Below are 2,552 nucleotides of genomic sequence, written 5' to 3' on the forward strand. Positions count from 1 at the left end.
AAAGAAAGAAAGAAAGAAAGAAAGAAAGAAAGAAAGAAAGAAAGAAAGAAAGAAAGAAAGAAAGAAAGAAAGAAAGAAAGAAAGAAAGAAAGAAAGAAAGAAAGAAAGAAAGAAAGAAAGAAAGAAAGAAAGAAAGAAAGAAAGAAAGAAAGAAAGAAAGAAAGAAAGAAAGAAAGAAAGAAAGAAAGAAAGAAGAAAGAAAGATAATTACCAAACTTTGCTTCATTTATAAAAGCGGAACTGGTGGGGCTAGTGAATAGTAATGTGAAGAAGAGATGCTGTCCATTCACAACTGCTTTTGTTGGTGGTAATGTTCAGTCTGACTCTGTGATCCCATGGACCATATCTACAACTGTTAGCAACAGGAAAAGTAGCCCCTTCCACCGCCCCCTCTACTTTTCTCAGATGAATCACTACAGCATGTTAAAAAGCAAAGTATTTAGAGAAAGGTAGTAAGATAGCCCTTCTGCCTGGGCCAAGTTACTTCTTCCCCTTGAACCCCAGTTCCCTTTTTGTATAATGAGGGTAAGATCACTATAAGATCCCCCCCCAATCATTCTGTGATTCTACAATTCTACCCCTCTCCCACAATTAGTCAATTAGACCTCCTGGACTTTTCACCTTTTTTTTTCTTGGAAAAGCATAATTCTTGCTTATTAGAAGGTCTTACCCTTTTGGAAGTTATGGCTATAATGATCCTGAACTGAAGATATTTGCTTCAGGGTCTGGTAAGCCCTGAATCTCTTGAGTCTTAATAAGACAGGCAATTTTCAAGGTGGAAGTTTGCAACTTTCTAAGTTAAACAGAAGTCAAGTCATTTTGCATACTCGGTCGGAAAGCATCGGGTTTTAATATGACAGGGGCTTACCCCATCGCTCGAGCCCCTCTCTCCTCCCGCTAGACATCTCTGACTACAGTTCCACGATGGTTGCTACAAGTATTTTAGAATAGTTTATATAACTTTGACCACAAGTCTGGCCTCAGGTTCCATGCACCCAACATTGGAAGGAAGAGACAAGCAGAAAGTTGTATGCCTGGGGAAAGGGGCCGGGGGAGTCTGAAGCAGAACAATTTTGGTCCTTCTCTGGTCTCTGCATCCCCAATGAAAAAGCCTTGAAAGGATTTGAATTAAAATCCATGCTCTTATCTCCTTACTCTCTCCAATCACGGAAAGAAGACAGTACCGAGAGAAAGAGAAAGTACGAATTCTGGGAACAACTTTTACGCGCCTTGCCTTCCTCTCCGGATTTGCAGAGTCTAACTCTGGGACTTTGGGGGCTGGGGCGGATATGTAATCTGGTACTGAGAAGATGGAGCTATAGGGGGCGACGGTTCCCAGTTTTAATAAAGAAAAAGTTTGGGCTTTGCCTGTGTGGGCTAAAGTTGAGTGCCTTTGATCTGCGTGAGTGGGAGAACAGAGATTTCTGGACAAAAGTTAGCCCTCCTCCTAGACTATCGTTTCTGTTCATCAAAAATCGCCCCATTTGCACACAACTCCCGATTCAGCTACGATTCCGGCTCCCTTAGTCTGCTTGGGAAGATGGAGGGAGGAGAAGCAAGGGGGTATTGTGTTTTAACGTTCTTTCCCTTTTACGGGGCCCCAGACAAACGGCATTCAGAAGACTTAAGCAGTTCAAACTTTCTTCCTCCCCTACCCCGGAATGCACAGGCTCAGGAAAGCCCAACTCTGTGCAACTCCGACCCTCCCTGTACCAGTGCCTCTGGGCTCTCCTGCAGCTGACCCCAGAGGTGCCCAGAAGAATGACACAAGTGCGCACTGCTCGCCCCAGCTCCGACCCCAGCCGGGGTAGAGAAGGAGAGACAGCGCGAGAGCCTCGGTCCAGGCTTACCTGCATGGCTTGGCCAGAGGGCGGAGAGGAGGAAGGTGGCGACCAGGAGCGGGCAGTCGCGTATCCAGCTTCGCCGTTTCCACCGTGTGTGGGCGTCCATGCTCACGTTCACCCGGGGCCGCGGGGCAGTTTTGTGAAGGGGGCACTTGGCCAAAGAGCTGGAAGCCCAAAGCACCAAAAAGATCCTGGGAAATCAAAACTTTTAGGGAGCCATGAGGAGATCCACTTCTCTCTATCTTTCTCTTTTTTAAGAAAAAAATGAATTTTAATGTGTTAGGGGGCAGGGCGGGGATTCGACTTGTTGCAGCGTGTGGATAGCCGGGTCTGAATAGTATTAGGAGCCCCCCCACCCGGATCCTTCTCTGACCCCCTGCCCTTTTTCCTTCTCTTCTCCTCTCTTCTCTTCCCTCTTCTCCTCCTCCTCCTCCACCTCTCCTCCTCCTCCCCTCGACCTGCTCCTTCTGGGGATCTCGTCTCAAGTGATGTCCCCTGCCAGCCGGACGGAGGAGTGAAAACTTTTTCTATTCCCCCCCCTTTCTCCCTCCCTCCCTCTCTTTTCTTGAAGGCAGAGGGAGGCAGGGGCTGTCGATCCAGGCAGCCAGCAGCAAATCAGAACTCGACGCCCGGATCTTGCAGTTCGGCCCCCGGTCTCCCACTGGATAGCGGGGCTAGTGGGGGTGGGGAGTGCCGGGGAAGGGAAGG

The 2,552-nt window shown here is 48.0% G+C and overlaps 1 protein-coding gene across 2 annotated transcripts in view; it reads right to left on the reverse strand.

Annotated features, from left to right (window-relative positions):
• Positions 1-2,252, reverse strand: part of COL5A1 (collagen type V alpha 1 chain) — a 303,659-nt gene extending 301,407 nt beyond the window's left edge. For both annotated transcript variants that reach the window (XM_027869258.1, XM_027869257.1), the window contains exon 1: positions 1,851-2,252. In XM_027869258.1, the coding sequence (XP_027725059.1) occupies positions 1,851-1,950 (100 nt within the window). In that variant the 5' untranslated portion in view covers positions 1,951-2,252. The remainder of the gene's footprint in view (positions 1-1,850) is intronic.
• Between the last annotated feature and the right edge of the window lie 300 nt (positions 2,253-2,552).

Source organism: Vombatus ursinus, unplaced genomic scaffold (assembly GCF_900497805.2).
Source record: "Vombatus ursinus unplaced genomic scaffold, bare-nosed wombat genome assembly UNPS02014793.1, whole genome shotgun sequence".
NCBI classification, from domain to species: domain Eukaryota; kingdom Metazoa; phylum Chordata; class Mammalia; order Diprotodontia; family Vombatidae; genus Vombatus; species Vombatus ursinus.